Below are 16801 nucleotides of genomic sequence, written 5' to 3'. Positions count from 1 at the left end.
TGCTGTCAATCAAAACTACTTCTGCTGCACAGTCTGTGGCCCTTAGTGCCTGTGACCATCTTGGTGACATCCTGGTGTCCACTACACTTCCCAGTCTTAGAATTTGGTTCAGGGAGTCATTTTTATTAGAGAGCTCATTCTTTAAACGATGAGGATCTCTGGGCCAGTCTGGATCGGAGGGGCGTTCATTTTATTTGGCGTGTTCAGGAAGGCCGTAAGAACAATCGCAGTGATACTGCACCTTTATTCTTCCACGTGAGGAGGATACCCTCTCAGAGAAGGCCAAGGTTGTGTGTTATCAGTGTGATGTAAAGCCGTACATACACTACCCATGAAGTGTTTCCAGTATTTGCTTTTTGAGTACATGTCTTCCCGCTGTACAGCAGACTCTCTATGCAGTGAATGTGGACATTCATTCAATGAGGGGTGCCCCTATGTTCCGTCACCTGTGTGCATTAATTGTCATGACCCATCACTCTTCACACTCACTGAATTGCCCAGTTATAAGAATGAAAAAAAAAATTCTGGTGTATAAGTCCCTTGATTATTTATCCTACACTGAACCTCATCAAAAACATGACCATATTCACCTTGTGTCTGTGACATCTAAGCTTGCCTCTGTTATGTCCTTCCCCCCCCCCCCCCCCCCCCCCGTTCCCCCTTCCTCCTCCTCCTCACCCCAATCCCAAATCCCTCTCCTTTGGGGCTCCCACACCCACCCCTCTGGGTGCCGCTCCCCCTAACTGACTGGAGAACTGTCCCCCTCCCTCGGCACCCTCTGGTGATGGGGACCACTCCCAGGGCCCTTCCGATAGTATCTCCTAGGCAGAGGCTGCCAGAAGGCGGTCATGGTACCCACAGCCCTTGTGTCCCGAAGGCTGCCTGCTTCTCTCAGTTCCAGGTCTTGCTGAAGCCTGCTGTCTCCGGGCCCTGCTCTCCTCAATCTAAGAAAAAGGAGGAGGAGAAGAAGAAGAAGAAGAAGAAGAAGAAGAAGAAGAAAAGGAAAACAAGAAGAAGTCCCAGGATGAGGCCCCTCTGGTGCCTCCAGAGGTGCCAACTCCCTCCTCACAACCTGAGACAGTTGCCTTGTTTATGAAACATGCTGGCAGATTAAGACTGTGTGCCGGGCTGAGACTCAAACTCGGGACTTTTGGTTTTCGTGGGCAAGTACTCTACCATCTGAGCTACCCGAGCACGACTCATGCCCCATCCTCACAGCTTTAATTCTGCCAGTACATCATCTCCTACCTTCCAAACTTCAAAGAAACTCTCCTGCAAAACTTGCACTCCTGGAAGAACGGATATTGCGGAGACATGGCTTTGGAAGGTAGGAGACGAAGTACTGGCAGAATTAAAGCTGTGAGGACGGATGTGAGTTGTGCTTGGGTAGTTCAGATGGTAGAGCACTTGGCCGCGAAAGGCAAAGGTCCAGAGTTCAAGTCTTGGCCTGATACACAGTTTTAATCTGCCAGGAATTTCATATCAGTGCACACTCCACTGCAGAGTGAAAATCTCACCTTCATTTATGAATGCCACCCTGTCCTTGTTGGTGGTGGATGGTGACACGGCTGCATGACCAGTTTTGTGCTGTTCGCCTCACGTTTGGATCCCCATTCTGTGCTTTTTCATTGGAATTGTAACAGATACTACCAACACTTTCCGGACTTGGAATCCCTTATTCCCTTTTACTCCACTTCTATCATTCTCTAGGAATCTCCTTTACTGATAAGGCTCACTCACTGACTCTTTCTGGGTGTTGTGCTTTCTGTTGCATCTGATCCATTGAGGGCTTTCAGAATGTTGATCTTTATGGATGTTGATACTTCTGGCAGATTAAAACGGTGTGCCGGACCGAGACTTGAACTCGGGACTGTTGCCTTTTGGGGGACAAGTGCTCAACCAACTGAGCCACCCAAGCAGAACTCACAGTACGTCCTCACAGCTTTACTTCTGCCAGTATCTCATCTCCTACCTTCCAAACTGCACAGAAGCTCTCCTGTGAACCTCGCAGAAATAGCACTTCTGGAAGAAAGGAGATTGTGGAGACATGGCTGTGAGGATGGGTCGCAAGTCATGCTTGGTAGCTCAGTTGGTAGATCACTTGCTCACGAAAGGCAAAGTTCCTGAGTTTGAATCTCAGTTCGGCACACAGTTTTAATCTGCCAGGAAGTTTCATAACAACACACATGTTGTTAGTACATGGATCCCCCTTTATACTGAATTGGACATCTGAATCCACTTGGACTCTGCAGTCACAGTTTGCAATCTCTGTCTTCACACTGATAGGCCAGCTACGCCTGCTGTTCTAACTTCTCTCTTTAGCAACTACCCCTTTCCGTCCCTTCCTCCTTTGACCATGATCTGTGCCTCCTTTGTGATGGTTCGCCCTCCTGTTTCAGTGCTGCTTATGGATTTTTTCTGCCATAGATCTTTTGCTCACTTCCCCTCCCTTTCTCCCTTCATTACACTGGTCGCCATGCGGTGACCTCTGCGGTAGGGACAACTTTCTGTTGATTCTCATTCCTTTCCCACCACCTGGTGGCCAGGTTACTTTGCTGGGCTTCCCATGATGCTGATTGGCTCTATACATCTCTGTTCATGTTTTCCCCTCTTTGTCAGGTAGTATTGATTAAGTCATCCATGATATGTCCGCTACATGGGGAACAGTATGTTGCTACCATTGGACTACATATCCCTCCTTTGCAGCTTTTGGCGAAGATTTGACACCTGTGTGGCCAACAGTAACCCATTGTGTACCTGGTATCTTCGTGAACGATGATGTGTACACGCACCCGGACTCTGTTGCCGAACATTTTGCTTTTCATTATGCTCGATCCTCTGCATCTGAAAATTATCAATCTGCATTTTGTGTTCTCAAACAATAGGTAGGACGACTTCCTTTATTATTTACTACATGTCATTTGGAACCTTATAAACTTCATGCAGTGAGTGTTTCCCTGACAGAGCTCCAGGGCCAGACCGAATCCACTGCCAAATGCTCAAACACTTATCAGTGGATTGATGTCATATCCCTGCCATTTTCGACTATATCTGGAGCAAGGGCGAGTTTCTGTCTCAGTGGCAAAACATGATCTCATAGTACTGAAACTGAGTGAATCCTTTCACTGTCTCACTAACATCAGCTGGGGTGCAGAGTGGTCTATACTGCTGTGGCTCTAAAAAGCTCTTGTATTGACAGTTCTTGATTATGGGAGCCGGGCATACGACTCAGCATCCCTTTCAGAATTGCAGATGCTGGACCCAGTACACCGTTGTGGGGTCCAACTTGCAACAGGCACCTTCCAGACCGGCTGTGTGAACAGCGTACTTGTGAAAGCTGGCATCCTTCCCCTACAGATTTGGTGCCAACAGCTGCTGATCAACTATGTGATACACATTCACTGCTCCACTGAGCATCTGAACTGCCATGTCCTCTTTCCTGGTAGGGAGATCTACCTCCCACAACAGAGACTAATGTCTGGAGTCAAGATCACAATTCATATACAGATTATCAGCTCTAAACTCCATCTTTACCCACTGTCACCTCTGGTTGGGGGAAAATTACATGTGCCCCCGTGGTTCACTGTAGAGCCAAAGAAACCGGTAGACCTGTCCAATACAGTTTAGGTCCCCCACAAGCATGCAGAAGTGCCGCAACACACTTTGGCATGGACTCAACTAATGTCTGAAGTAATTGTGGGGGAAATTGACACCACAAATCCTGCAAGGCTGCCCATAAATCAATATGAGTATGAGGGGCTGGAGATCTCTTATAAATAGCAGGTTGCAAGGCATCCCAGATGTGCTCAATAATGCTCATGTCTAGGGAGTTTGGTGGCCAGCAGAAATGTTTAAACTCAGAAGATTGTTCCTAGAGTCGCTGTGTAGCACTTCTGAGTTTGTGGGGTGTCGCATTGTCCTGCTGGAATTGCCAAAGTCCGTTGGAATGCACTATGAACAGGAATGGATGCAGGTGATCAGACAGGATGCTTACGTAGGAGTCACCCGTCAGAGTTGTTTCTAGACATATCAGGGGTCCCCTATCCCTCCAACTGCACATGCCCCACACCATTAAAGAGCCTCCACCAGCTTGAACAGTCCCCTGATGACATGCAGGATCCATGGATTCATGAGATTGTCTCTGTACCCATACATATCCATGCACTTGGTACAATTTGAAATGAAACTCGTCTGACCAGGTTAAATGTTTGCAGTCATCAGCAGTCCATTGTCGGTGTTAACGGGCCCAGACGAGGCATAAAGCTTGTGCAGTCTTCAAGGGTACACAAGTGTCTCTTTGGCTCCCAAAGCCCCTATCAATGATTTTTCTTTGAATGGTTCGCACACTGACATTTGTTGATGGCCCAGCATTGAAATCGGCAGAAATTTGTGGAAGGGTTGCACTTTGTCACGTTGAATGATTTTTTCATTCGACACTGGTACCGTTCTTGCAGGATCTTTTTCCGGCTGCACCGATGTTGGAGATTTGATGTTTTACTGGACACCCGATGTTCGTGGTACACTTGTGAAATGGTTGTGAGAGAAAATCCCTATTTCACCACTAGCTTGGAGATTCTGTGTCCCATTGCTCATGTGCTGACTATAATAACACACTCGAACTCACTTAAATCTTGATAACCCACCATTTTAGCAGCAGTAATCAATCTAATAACCTCGCCAAACACTTGTTGTCTTATAAAGGCATTGCCGACTGTAACACTGTATTCTGCCTTCTCTGTATTTGAATATGCATGCCTATACCAGTTTCTGTGGCACTTTAGTGTGTGTACTCTGTCCATGGATCTGCCTTGACCTCTCCTTTGGACCAAAAGACTTAGCAGGCCATATGGTTTTTCACCACCGTTTTCTGGATGTCCTCGATGTATTTCTGGGTTGAGGTGTGGTATACCCCGATGGCTGTAGGGGCTATAGACGAACTACACCCATGCAATATGCAGTGAACTACACTCCCTGCCAATTGGATGCAGTGCATTCACGGCTCAGCTACCTTCGTTCTCGCACTGACGAGTTGTTCTTAATCAGCAGTGACTCCTTGAGCAGTATTCAGGCTATCAACCAGTGCTACCCTTCAAATCCATTGGTTTTGACTATTCAGGATCTCCTGTGTGATCTCCACCACATTGGATGATTAGTCTTCTTTGTATGGAGCCCTGGTCACGTTGTGATCCAAGGGAATTAGTGCTGACCATTTGGCCAAGTTGACTATCGAGGTGCTGACTTAGGAGATGGGGGTACCGGAACGGTACCTTTGGTCCACTGTATGCTGACAATTGTTCGAGGCTTGGAATGTGTATTGGTGTGCACTGGTTTCTCTGAATAAACTGCGAACAATAAAGGAGACGGTGATTGTGTGGTAATCTTCCGTTCATGCTTCTCACAGGGAGTCTAGTGTCCACTGTCTGCTTCGCATTGGGCGGACCCACTGCCACAGCCTCCAGCATGAGGATTTGTCACCATTGGCAGAATGATGCATGTTTCACAGTGACAGACATCCTACTGGACTGCCCAAATGTGGCCACCGTACGGAGAAACTTTAAACTTGCTGACAAAGCCAAAGAGGCTGATTTTGTTTTATTTTTTACCTGTGAAAATAGTTTTTACTCCTCCTGTGACGTAGGACACATCAGCCTTGTCGGCCACCAGAGGGATTGGGCATGGTACCGTGGTGTCTCCTTCGACCCAATGGGTTGCTCAGTGGTCCAGCTTGGTTCCTGCTCTTCCCACCTCTTTAATATTTCTTATCCTTTGACATCTGTTGTTGGGTAGCATACTAATTATTGTTGTTCTCTGTCATGACATTGTATCTTATCCGTGTAGCTAGTTGTGTTGTGGTAATGGAGAGTGTGGAAGCACGGGTCAGATGCAGAGTGTGTAACTCTGGTTGCATAATGATGGTGTTCGGCTGTTTTGTGAATGGGACAGCTCTCTCCCACCTTCATCCTTTTACCCCTCTGTCACTTGCACTTGTTTCTCTCCCTTGGTTTTTTGGATCCTCTGATACAGTTGAGTCCATTGGGCTTTGCCTTTTGTGACTTCTCTCTCTGGGGACTGTTCCTGGCTTGACACACGAAGAATTAAGGGAACTGACCTCATAGTTTTAACCCCATAAATCACTCTGTCCAGCTATCCATTTTTTGCTGCTGTTGATATTACCCTGTATTTATTTTATCATAAATTCTTATCTTCTTTCCATTTCACTTCACTGACTCATTCTCAGAATGAGCCTTTGCAATTCCCATTTCATATTTTACAGGTTTCCTACTATACTCAAATCCAGACATTCTGTGTTCAGACTCATGGATTATTACTCTTTCATTGGTTATGCTATCTTTTTCTCATTGTCACCTCCCCTTTTGCATTCCCTCCCAGAGAGCAGAATGGGAGGCTAATCCAGTATCTTTAGCCAAAAGGGAGATGATCATGACACTTTCTCACTTACAGGCCATTTGTGCTATGGATACACCTTATGTGTCATTGATACATTGGTTTCCATTGCCTTCTACATCCTCATGCCATTGGTCGTTGCTGATTCTTCTGTCTTTTTAGAGGAAGTTTCCCACCCTAAGGGCAATAGAGTGTTCTGAACCTCTCTCCATTCCTCCAACCTCTTTGACAAGACTGTTGGCAGAACGAGAGTGATTTATGTGGGAAGTCTTCACCAACCATTGCTGATGATATCGATTCAAAATTTAAGCAGTGGCTAGGTTGGACCACGAGACCCCAGTACATTTTGATTACTAGTCAAAGATGTGACCACTAGACCACAGGTCTATGGGTAAGTTACTCATTGAAAATCTGTTCGTGGAATTTTGTAGGTATGATTTTGCATGTTACCTAGGCAGAAATAAAAAGTTTGACATTTGGCAAGCACTCACTGTTTACTCACTTGTGAGTAAAATTAAAACATATGGTGTCAAACTTTATCTGTGATGGCTGTGATTATGTTAAAATAAAGAGGGGGGCAGAGGGGAAGAATACCAAGGAAGCTAAATTCTTGAAGATGGGGAGACTTCTGTGAGATCACAACATTTTTTTCCCATGGTTGTATTAGTTTATATTATTGATTTTCTGTTGAATTCCCACATTAATGGGATAAAACCAGTATTGACCATGTTGTTTGTTTTAAATGTGCCACACATTATTACTTAGGAGTGTAACCTTTTGGTCAAAAATAAAGCTCAGAAATATTTTCAAACATTTCCTATGCTGGTGATTAATAACTTCCTAGGGTCTTATCAGAGAAATAAAATCTTCTATCTCTTCTATTATTTGAAGTGAAGCAAGATTACATGCTAATTTATTTTTGTCTTTCAGATATTTTAGTAGCAAGATTGGGTCCAGTCACAACAGTGAATTACAGTATGTTCCACTTTAACACATTTTAAATAAATCTGTTGTTAATGTAAGCCACAAATTTAAAAGCAGATCCATTTTCCCATTGTAGTAGTTAATTGTAAGTATACACTGTGAGGTGACAAAAGCCATGGGATAGCAATTTGCACACATACAGATGATGAGTGTATCGTGTAAACAAGGTATAAAGGAGCAGTGCATTGGGGGAGCCATCAGGTGTACTGGGGTGAGTACGTGAAAACGTTTCTGATGTGATTATGGCTGCACTATGGGAATTAACAGACTTTGAACACTGAATGGAAGTTGGAGCTATACAATTGGGACATTCCATTTCGGAAATCATTAGGGAATTTAATATTCAGACAACAGCATGTCAAGAGTGCGCCAAGAATAGCAAATTTCAGGCATTCTCTCTCAACACAGACAATGGAGTGACTGACATCCTTCACTTAATGACTGAGAGCAACGGCATTTGCTTAGAGTTGTTAATGCTAGCAGATAAGCAACACAGCATGAAAAAAAAAAAAAAAAACAACAACAACACAGGAATCAATGTGGAATGTATGACAAACTTATCTATTAGGAGAGTGCAGCAAAATTTTGGTATTGATGGGCTATGGCAGCAGATGATCGATGTGAGTGCCTTTGTTAACATCTGCGCATCATGTCCAGGGCCTCTTCTGGGGTCATGACCATATTGGTTGGACCCTAAATGACTGGAAAACCATGGACTAGTTGGGTGAGTCCTGATTTCAGTTGGTAAGAGCTGCACGTAGATTTTGAGTGTGGTGCAAGCAAGCTGGTGGTGGCTCCATAAGGGTGTGGACTATGTTTACACAGAATGGACTGGGTCCTCTGGTATAAATGAATTGACCATTGACTGGGAATGGTTATGTTCATCTACTTGGAGACCATTTACTTTCATGGACTTCATGTCCTAAATCAAAGATGGAATTTTTATGGATGACAGTGTGCTATGTCATCGGGCCATAGTTGTTTACAGTTGGTTTGGAGAATATTCTGGACTGTTCGAGTCAACTATTTGGCCACACAGATTGTCTGGCATCAGTGCCATTGAACATTTATGGAAAGTAATTGTGAGGTCAGTTCGTGCACAAAATCCTGCACTGGCAACACTTTCGCAGTTACAGACAGCTGTAGAGGCAGCTATTTCTGCAGGGGCCTCCACCAATGTGTTGCAATCATGACACGTAGAGCTGCTACATTATATTGGGCAAAAGGAGATCTGACGCAATATTAGGAGGTATCCCTCACTTTTGTCACCTCAGTGTATTTAGTGGCTCCAAAAAAAAACTTTCTTAAAATTAATATTAAATACAGATGATAAGCTATAGGACTCCTTTCACATTTTTTGAAATCCATTTGCTGATGCCACATAAGTGAGAATAGTTAGTTAAATGACAGAGTGAGGTGGTGCAGTGGTTAGACACTGGACTCGCATTTGGGAGGACGACGGTTCAATCCCGCGTCTGGCCATCCTGTTTTAGGTTTTCCGTGATTTCCTTAAATCACTCCAGGCAAATGCTGGGATGGTTCCTTTCAAAGGGCATGGCCAACTTCCTTCCCCGCCCTTCCCTAATCTGATGAGACCGATGACCTCGCTGTCTGGTCTCCTTCCCCAAATCAACCAATGAAGTTAGTTAAATTGTATCTGTCAAGAAAGTGTGAAAGCTTTTATTGATCAGCCTCTAGATATAGTGTATAACTGGAGTTTGTTTTGGTTTTCTTGGTGCATAAGAAGCTAACATGTCAAGCCAGTTCAGAAACCAAGGGTCAAGGAACATAGACATTGGCTACATAATTTACTTAAACTTTTGTACTGTGTGCAGTGGTACCAACTATTGGTTGCCTTGATAAAGCCATACACTAAGCTAGTATTTTTTCATTTAGCTGTTAAGTTACATAATTTGAGTGAAAACCTCTGTAAGTCAGAACTGAATAATAATAAGAATACAGAATAAAGATGTGATACTGAAACTGATGAAAGAATCCTTGGCAGTACCGGGAATTGAATCTGGGTCCCCTACATGGCTGTCAGGCATGCTGACTGCTAAGCTATGGAAGTGGGACAAATCTGCCAGTAGAAACGTACAAAAGTGGAAGTGATGACATCATATCGTTCAACAGTGTTGGCATTATCCTAGCTTTCAGAACTATTAGATCCTCCCCTTGGGACGGCAAAGGGATAGTTTGAAGAAGGGGAGGTCAGTCACACCCGAGATGAGAAGAGCATGTCTGTTATGAGGAAGAGGGAGCAAATATCACAGAAAAGATATTTATTTATCGGGTTCCATTGGACCATGAGAGATAAGGCAACTTGGTCATTGTCAGTACACAGTTTACAGAATGCTGACTAGAAAATTTATAAACAAAAGAGTTAATAAAACACAAAAAAATTGTGAGTGGGTATACAAACGAACAACGTATAAGAGAGAAAATTTCTCAGCTACTGCATGTACAGAGCAAACCTTCACCTAGGATTTGAATACTTGGTGTTTATCAGTCTATTTTTTTTCCAGCTCTGCTGAAAGCCTATTGAAAATGAAACATGCTAAATAGTGCACATCTTTCTGTACAGTGCTTAAAAAAGTGTTACCTTAGTGCATATCATTTTAATGTCTAGTGTTCACTGAGTGAATGTTAAAGTTTCTTCTGAATGAACCAATATTGTCAACAACAAATCCACTGATGGAATATATGAACAGGGACGACTGAGTTTGAATCCCCGAGGCACCTGATCTATGGCATACACGAAGTTCATAAACTGACACCACAGATCAGCTGACAGCCCTTTTCTGGGATGCAAATATTCTTGGTGAGTGTACAGAGTTGCCTGAAGATATAATACCATACGAGATAATAGAGTGAAAGCAAGCAAAGTAAACAAGCCCTTCATGTTTTAATGTCGGTGACTGTAGAGGTCCTGCTCATAATTCTTCTTCAGTTTCTGCATGCGATACTTCATGTACTCTCAGTCTTCGGATTTTAAAATGGCTGATTTTACCAATTCTATGATAACCTTGGTACAATAAAATTTCTGAAAAATTGAATGGATTGAGTTTCGTCTCAATTAAGTTTTAATGTGTTTTCTGTTAGCCATGTGCTGATGTTTTTAACTACCCTATAAGCTACAAAAAACATAGTCATTAGCAGTATTGAGAAGATTGCCGGAAAACAGACCAGATGCGAGGTAATAGGAGAATATAGTTAAATAAAGATAAGTAGCAGCCAAATAATAAAAACAGGGGAAAATGATTACCGTACAAAGAAGTAAAAAGTTGACATAATAATGGAGAAATGTAACCAAAGTGGGAGCATCACTAAACAACTCTTTGGAAATGAAAAAATACTGAAGATTTGAAAAAAAGGTCACCAGATGATAAAATAAGATTTACCGTTCCTGTACACAGTGTTTGCAGAAAGAATGTACAGAAAATAATAAAATTGAAACAACTATAGATACTAATTGCACTGTTAATGCTGAAAAGCAAATAAGAGTGCAAGAAAATTGGAGAAAATTGCTAAAAGTAGAAACACAGTAGCTAAAGAAGAAAAAATGGGTTCACGAAAGAGGCAGCACTGTCACAGAACAACTTGGCAACTTCATTCACTCTTCAGGTGGGTCCCACTCATCATGAGGTCTGAATGACCTGCTCTACCTCTTTAACCTTTCCCAAAATATCACTTTTCCCTCCCAATGAAGCAAAAAATAAGTTTGAAAGCTAAATTTTGCATCCTGAGAGTGAGTTCTGACAGACGTATCTGTTAGTATTTATTCACTCTGGAGTCAACAAGGACAATGAAACTGAGAATAGGTCTTATACCATCCAAAACCTATTGTCCAGTGGATGACTGAAGCTATAGCACTTCTGGTGTTGAGCTACAGTTTCTGTAAATGCACTGTCAACTTGAATTCTTTTTTCTTGTTGGCCCACATTGGATCAGCAACTGGGAATTAAAGCAGTGCCAGTGGTAGAAAATGGAGAGAAGTCTAATAGCAGTTACAAGCATTTAATCATAATAATGAATACAATAGCTGTCCTAACATTAACCGTATGACAGTGAAATTATGTGACTTGGATATGAAGAATGTTTCGTCAGTTGGGTGATTTTATCTCAAATCATATAGGTTAAGAATGAATATGGCACATCACTATTTCAAAATTTGCTGAAAAGAAATTATGTTGAAGTTACACATGATACCTCTCCAAAACTACAATATTTAGATTTTCTGAGGATTTGTTGAAACACCACAGACCTCTCTAAATGAGAGTATTTGTGAAAATGCCGTAATGAAAGGGAAAACTGAAAAATTTTAATAAATAACCCAAAAGTGATAGGAGATCTGAATTTATTTACAATAAATACTTTTTCTCAGTGCTATAAGACATGGTTAATGCATACATTCACACTCCTTAGCTTTTCTCCTCTTTTTTAAAATAAACTATGTCAATTTTTAACTTTTTGCAAATGAAAATATAAATAGTCACAGGATGTTAACTGTCTTGGGAAATGACAAAGTGGAAGGACTACTAACTGCCATCCAGGACATTAATGCACGAAATTCTTAAACTGTCAAAATATTTCTACATAAAGATAAAAGAATCCCAAATTTTTTGGTTATTTAGAAATTATTTTCTCCAAAATCCCCATCCTGAATGTTCTATAAATGTCATGGTACGTTAGTAGGTCATTGTACTTAGGGAATGTACAATCAGAGTGGGCAATACTTGTCAGTACAAAATGTGAGAAATTTTTGAGCTCTACTCTCAATGTCAAAAAAATCATAGACGCTTGAATATTTAATTGATTGCTGATTTTAAGTAAATGTAATGTAACATTAGTATTTCTGAATCAGAAAATTACTTTACGACATTATGGGTGAGTGCGGAACAACAGACATATGTCTGCTTGTGTCTGTATATGTGTGGATGGATATGTGTGTGTGCGCGTGAGTGTATATCCATCCTTTTTTCTCCCCAAGGTAAGTCTTTCCGCTCCCGGGATTAGAATGACTCCTTACCCTCTCCCTTAAAACCCACATACTTTCATCTTTCCCTCTCCTTCTCTCTTTCCTGACGAAGCAACCGCTGGTTGCGAAAGCTCAAAATTTTGTGTGTGTGTTTTTTTTATTGTGTCTATCTACCGGCACTTGGTAAGTCATGGAATCTTTGTTTTTAATATATTTTTCCCACGTGGAATGTTTCTTTCTATTTTATTTAATGTTGATATGATGTGTACAAATCCAATAACATCTCTTATAGCACCAACAGCTTTATGTTGTTGTTGTTGTCTTCAGTCCTGAGACTGGTTTGATGCAGCTCTCCATGCTACTCTATCCTGTGCAAGCTTCTTCATCTCCCAGTACTTACTGCAACCTACATCCTTCTGAATCTGCTTAGTGTACTCATCTCTCGGACTCCCTCTACGATTTTTACCCTCCACGCTGCCCTCCAATGCTAAATTTGTGATCCCTTGATGCCTCAAAACATGTCCTACCAACCGATCCCTTCTTCTGGTCAAGTTGTGCCACAAACTTCTCTTCTCCCCAATCCTATTCAATACCTCCTCATTAGTTACGTCATCTCTCCACCTTATCTTCAGTATTCTTCTGTAGCAGCACATTTCGAAAGCTTCTATTCTCTTCTTGTCCAAACTAGTTATCGTCCATGTTTCACTTCCATACATGGCTACACTCCAAACAAATACTTTCAGAAACGACTTCCTGATACATAAATCTATATTCGATGTTAACAAATTTCTCTTCTTCAGAAACGCTTTCCTTGCCATTGCCAGTCTACGTTTTATATCCTCTCTGCTTCGACCATCATCAGTTATTTTACTTCCTAAATAGCAAAACTCCTTTACTACTTTAAGTGTCTCATTTCCTAATCTAATTCCCTCAGCATCACCCGATTTAATTTGACTACATTCCATTATCCTCGTTTCGATTTTGTTGATGTTCATCTTATATCCTCCTTTCAAGACACTGTCCATTCCGTTCAACTGCTCTTCCAAGTCCTTTGCCGTCTCTGACAGAATTACAATGTCATCGGCTAACCTCAAAGTTTTTACTTCTTCTCCATGAATTTTAATACCTACTCCATATTTTTCTTTTGTTTCCTTTACTGCTTGCTCAGTATACAGATTGAATAACATCGGGAATAGGCTACAACCCTGTGTCACTCCCTTCCCAACCACTGCTTCCCTTTCATGCCCCTCGACTCTTATGACCGCCATCTAGTTTCTGTACAAATTGTAAATAGCCTTTCCATCCCTGTATTTTACCCCTGCCACCTTTAGAATTTGAAAAAGAGTATTCCAGTCAACATCGTCAAAAGCTTTCTCTAAGTCTACAAATGCTAGAAACGTAGGTTTGCCTTTTCTTAATCTTTCTTCTAAGATAAGTCGTAAGGTCAGTATTGCCTTACGTGTTCCAACATTTCTACGGAATTCAAACTGATCCTCCCTGAGGTCTGCATCTACCAGTTTATCCATTCGTCTGTAAAGAATTTGCGTTAGTATTTTGCAGCTGTGACTTATTAAACTGATAGTTCGGTAATTTTCACATCTGTCAGCACCTGCTTTCTTTGGGATTGGAATTATTATATTCTTCTTGAAGTCTGAGGGTATTTCGCCTGTCTCATACATCTTGCTCACCAGCTGGTAGAGTTTTGTCATGACTGGCTCTCCCAAGGCCGTCAGTAGTTCTAATGGAATGTTGTCTACTCCGGGGGCCTTGTTTCGACTCAGGTCTTTCAGTGCTCTGTCAAACTCTTCACGCAGTATCGTATCTCCCATTTCGTCTTCATCTACATCCTCTTCCATTTCCATAATGTAGTTCTCAAGTACATCGCCCTTGTATAAACCTTCTATATACTCCTTCCACCTTTCTGCCTTCCCTTCTTTGCTTAGAACTGGGTTGCCATCTGAGCTCTTGATGTTCATACAAGTGGTTCTCTTATCTCCAAAGGTCCCTTTAATTTTCCTGTCGGCAGTATCTATCATACCCCTAGTGAGATAAGCCTCTACATCCTCTAGCCATCCCTGCTTAGCCATTTTGCACTTCCTGTCAATCTCGTTTTTGAGACGTTTGTATTCCTTTTTGCCTGCTTCATTTACTGCATTTTTATATTTTCTCCTTTCATCAATTAAATTCAATATTTCTTCTGTTACCCAAGGATTTCTAGCAGCCCTCGTCTTTTTACCTACTTTATCCTCTGCTGCCTTCACTACTTCATCACTCAGAGCTACCCATTCTTCTTCTACTGTATTTCCTTCCCCCCTTCCTGTCAATTGTTCCCTTATGCTCTCCATGAAACTCTTTACTACCTCTGGTTCTTTCAGTTTATCCAGGTCCCATCTCCTTAATTTCCCACATTTTTGCAGTTTCTTCAGTTTTAATCTGCAGGCCATAACCAATAGATTGTGGTCAGAGTCCACATCTGCCCCTGGAAATGTCTTACAACTTAAAACCTGGTTCCTTAGTCTCTGTCTTACCATTATATAATCTATCTGATACCTTTTAGTATCTCCAGGGTTCTTCCATGTATACAACCTTCTTTCATGATTCTTAAACCAAGTGTTAGCTATGATTAAGTTCTGCTCTGTGCAAAATTCTACTAGGCGGCTTCCTCTTTCATTTCTTAGCCGCAATCCATATTCACCTACTATGTTTCCTTCTCTCCCTTTTCCTACACTCGAATTCCAGTCACCCATTACTATTAAATTTTCATCTCCCTTCACTATCTGAATAATTTCTTTTATTTCATCATACATTTATTCAATTTCTTCGTCATCTGCAGAGCTAGTTGGCATATAAACTTGTACTACTGTAGTAGGTGTGGGCTTCGTATCTATCTTGGCCACAATAATGCGTTCACTATGCTGTTTGTAGTAGCTTACCCGCATTCCTATGTTCGTATTCATTATTAAACCTACTCCTGCATTACCCCTATTTGATTTTGTGTTTATAACCCTGTAGTCACCTGACCAGAAGTCTTATTCCTCCTGCCACCGAACTTCACTAATTCCCACTATATCTAAATTTAACCTATCCATTTCCCTTTTTAAATTTTCTAACCTACCTGCCCGATTAAGGGATCTGACATTTCACGCTCCGATCTGTAGAACGCCAGTTTTCTTTCTCCTGATAACGACATCCTCTTGAGGAGTCCCCGCCCGGAGATCCGAATGGGGGACTATTTTACCTCTGGAATCTTTTACCCAAGAGGATGCCATCATCATTTAATCATACAGTAAAGCTGCATGTCCTCGGGAAAAATTACGGCTGTAGTTTCCCCTTGCTTTCAGCCGTTCGCAGTACCAGCACAGCAAGGCCGTTTTGGTTAATGTTGCAAGGCCAGATCAGTCAATCATCCATACTGTTGCCCCTGCAACTACTGAAAAGGCTGCTGCCCCTCTTCAGGAACCACACGTTTGTCTGGCCTCTCAACAGATACCCCTTCGTTGTGGCTGCACCTACGGTACGGCCATCTGTATTGCTGAGGCACGCAAGCCTCCCCACCAACGGCAAGGTCCATGGTTCAATGGGGGGGGGAGAGAACATCTTTATACTGGCGATTAAATCTTGTTGCAAAATGTTTACAGGGACCTCCTACCCATCACATGCACTTTTTCTGTGATCTGTTTCTGAAAATATCTATTTTTGTCTTGATTCCTGTACTACAGTGTTGAGCAAGCTCATAAAGCTGAAACTGGTTTTTAAAATGAGATGCTGCATCATCTTTCATATACACATGTATAGGAAGCACTTGGCCTCCAGATGCTGTTTCCTCAATAATCATGCTGACAGTGTAGTGTGCATGTGCACTTTCATGAATGAGATCATCACTGCCAGTAAGAAAACAGTATGATGTTCCAAGGAAGTGAGCAACGTATGTGAATATCGATGCCTGTGATGTGTGCCAATGGTAACTGAATTTGATTCTGCAAAGTAACAGATCTGTTGTCAGTCGAAATGAGTTCTTATGTGTCAATATTCTGGGATGTGGCTGATTTTACTTCTGCTATAGCCTGTCTCTGAATCCTCCGGGTATGAGGTGAGCTATTCCTTTCATTACCCAATGCCTGATGTCTGTAACAAACTTCTCTGGTTCTACAGTCTTCTTCACCAACTCTCCTCCCTCCCACAATGCATAGGTTATGTCTTTGTCAGTGTCCTGAAGGTGTAATGCTTCAACAGTCATCACTTGAGCACCAGGAACATTGCATACTCCTGCAACCAAGTTTTATCTTGCAGCTCTTGACATATACACAAAAGCATCAGGTCCATTTTTGTGTACTTCTCCTGTGACACAGCTTATGGTGAAACAAGCAAGTTTCAAATTAATACAGTAAATACATGTCCATACTTCATTCAATGGCTGGCATTTTATCTATTTTG

At 42.0% G+C, this 16801-nt stretch overlaps 1 protein-coding gene across 12 annotated transcripts in view; it reads left to right on the top strand.

Annotated features, from left to right (window-relative positions):
* The window catches only part of LOC126272755 (membralin), a 486429-nt gene that overhangs the window by 140150 nt on the left and 329478 nt on the right, over positions 1-16801 (top strand). For 6 of the 12 annotated variants that reach the window (XM_049975866.1, XM_049975865.1, XM_049975863.1 and 3 more), the window contains exon 8: positions 7336-7380. The exons of the other annotated variants lie outside the window; for them this stretch is intronic. In XM_049975866.1, the coding sequence (XP_049831823.1) occupies positions 7336-7380 (45 nt within the window). The remainder of the gene's footprint in view (positions 1-7335; positions 7381-16801) is intronic. 12 annotated transcript variants of the gene reach the window in all.

Source organism: Schistocerca gregaria, chromosome 5, assembly GCF_023897955.1.
Source record: "Schistocerca gregaria isolate iqSchGreg1 chromosome 5, iqSchGreg1.2, whole genome shotgun sequence".
Classification (NCBI taxonomy): domain Eukaryota; kingdom Metazoa; phylum Arthropoda; class Insecta; order Orthoptera; family Acrididae; genus Schistocerca; species Schistocerca gregaria.
Note: the sequence above shows the minus strand (reverse complement) of the source record. Positions and strands in the feature narration are given on the sequence as shown.